Source organism: Empidonax traillii, unplaced genomic scaffold (assembly GCF_003031625.1).
Source record: "Empidonax traillii isolate 1590-97213 ecotype Southwest subspecies unplaced genomic scaffold, ASM303162v1 scaffold4387:size10541, whole genome shotgun sequence".
Taxonomy (NCBI): Eukaryota; Metazoa; Chordata; class Aves; order Passeriformes; family Tyrannidae; genus Empidonax; species Empidonax traillii.
In genome coordinates, this window is record NW_020959580.1 from 8612 (window position 1) to 10541 (window position 1930).

Below are 1930 nucleotides of genomic sequence, written 5' to 3' on the forward strand. Positions count from 1 at the left end.
CTTTTCCCCTCAGATTTTTCACTTTCCCCCTCAGGAGAACCGTCTGAAGCAGCGGATGATGCGGATCTTCCTCCGCCTGTGCCACCTGACGGGCCTCAAAACCTCTCATTTTCCCCTCACAAATCCCATTTTCCCTCACAAATCCCCATTTTTCCCTCACAAATCCCCGTTTTCCCCTCAGATTTTTCACTTTTCCCCTCAGATTTTTCACTTTTCCCCTCAGATTTTCCCCTTTCCCCCTCAGGAGAACCGGCTGAAGCGGCGGATGATGCGGATCTTCCTCCAGCTGTGCCACCTGACGGGCCTCAAAACCTCTCATTTTCCCCTCAGAAATCCCCATTTTCCCACACAAATCCCCATTTTTCCCTCAGATTTTTCACTTTTCCCCTCAGATTTTTCATTTTTCCCCTCAGATTTTTCACTTTTCCCCTCAGATTTTTCACTTTTCCCCTCAAATTTTCCCCTTTTCCCCTCAGGAGAACCGGCTGAAGCGGCAGATGATGCGGATCTTCCGGCACCTGTGCCACCTGACAGGCCTCAAAACCTCTCATTTTCTCCTCATAAATCCCTATTTTCCCTCACAAATCCCCATTTTCCCCTCAGATTTTTCACTTTTCCCCTCAGATTTTTCACTTTTCCCCTCAGATTTTCCCCTTTTCCCCCTCAGGAGAACCGGTTGAAGCGGCGGATGATGCGGATCTTCCTCCGCCTGTGCCACCTGACGGACCTCAAAACCTCTCATTTTCTCCTCATAAATCCCCATTTTCCCCTCAGATTTTTCAGTTTTTCCTCACAAATCCCCATTTTTCCCTCAGATTTTTCACTTTTCCCCTCAGATTTTCCCCTTTCCCCCTCAGGAGAACCGCCTGAAGCGGCGGATGATGCGGATCTTCCTCCGGCTGTGCCACCTGATGGGCCTCAAAACTCCTCATTTTCCCCTCATTTTCCCCTCATAAATCCCCATTTTCCCCTCAGATTTTTCAGTTTTCCCTCACAAATCCCCATTTTTCCCTCAGATTTTTCATTTTTCCCCTCAGATTTTTCACTTTTCCCCTCAGATTTTTCACTTTCCCCCTCAGGAGAACCGTCTGAAGCAGCGGATGATGCGGATCTTCCTCCAGCTGAGCCACCTGACGGGCCTCAAAACCTCTCATTTTCCCCTCATAAATCCCCATTTTCCCTCACAAATCCCCATTTTTCCCACACAAATCCCCATTTTCCCCTCAGATTTTTCACTTTTCCCCTCAGATTTTTCACTTTTCCCCTCAGATTTTCCCCTTTCCCCCTCAGGAGAACCGTCTGAAGCGGCGGATGATGCGGATCTTCCTCCGGTTGTGCCACCTGACGGGCCTCAAAACCCTTCATTTTTCCCCCATTTTCCCCTCAGATTTTTCATTTTCCCCTCAGATTTTCCCCTTTTCCCCCTCAGGAGAACCGGCTGAAGCGGCGGATGATGCGGATCTTCCGGCGCCTGTGCCAGCTGAAGGAGTGCAGCCAGCTGACGGGCCGGGTGCTGGAGCAGCGGATCCGCTTCCGCGGCACCCGCTACCCGGAGGTGAACCGGCGCATCCAGCGCCTCATCAACCGGCCCGACGCCTTCCCGGACTACTCGGACATCCTGCGGGAGATCCGCGCCGCCAGCCAGCGGCACCGCCTGGGGCTGGCCCGCAGGCACATGGAGAGCCTGGCCCAGGAGGCCTTCCGGGAGGTCGGCAACCGGCTGCAGGAGAGGAGGCACCTGGACCTGGTGTATAATTTCGGGAGTCACCTCACGGATGAGTATCGGCCCGGTGAGGGAATGGGAATGGGAATCTGCAGGGAAAATGGGAATGGGAATGATGGGTGGGAGATGGGAATGTTGGGTGGGAGATGGAGGAGGAGGCACCTGGACCTGGTGTATAATTTCGGGAGTCACCTCACGGATGAGTAT

At 52.8% G+C, this 1930-nt stretch overlaps 1 protein-coding gene across 1 annotated transcript in view; it reads left to right on the forward strand.

Moving 5' to 3' along the window:
* LOC114072896 (death domain-associated protein 6-like) overlaps positions 1 to 1842 on the forward strand; it is a gene marked incomplete at both ends in the record, with an annotated part of 8850 nt that extends 7008 nt beyond the window's left edge. Inside the window, 5 exons of the mRNA XM_027910721.1 lie at positions 35 to 41; positions 477 to 534; positions 668 to 711; positions 1291 to 1331; positions 1408 to 1842. Coding sequence (XP_027766522.1) covers positions 35 to 41; positions 477 to 534; positions 668 to 711; positions 1291 to 1331; positions 1408 to 1842 — 585 coding nt within the window. The remainder of the gene's footprint in view (positions 1 to 34; positions 42 to 476; positions 535 to 667; positions 712 to 1290; positions 1332 to 1407) is intronic.
* Between the last annotated feature and the right edge of the window lie 88 nt (positions 1843 to 1930).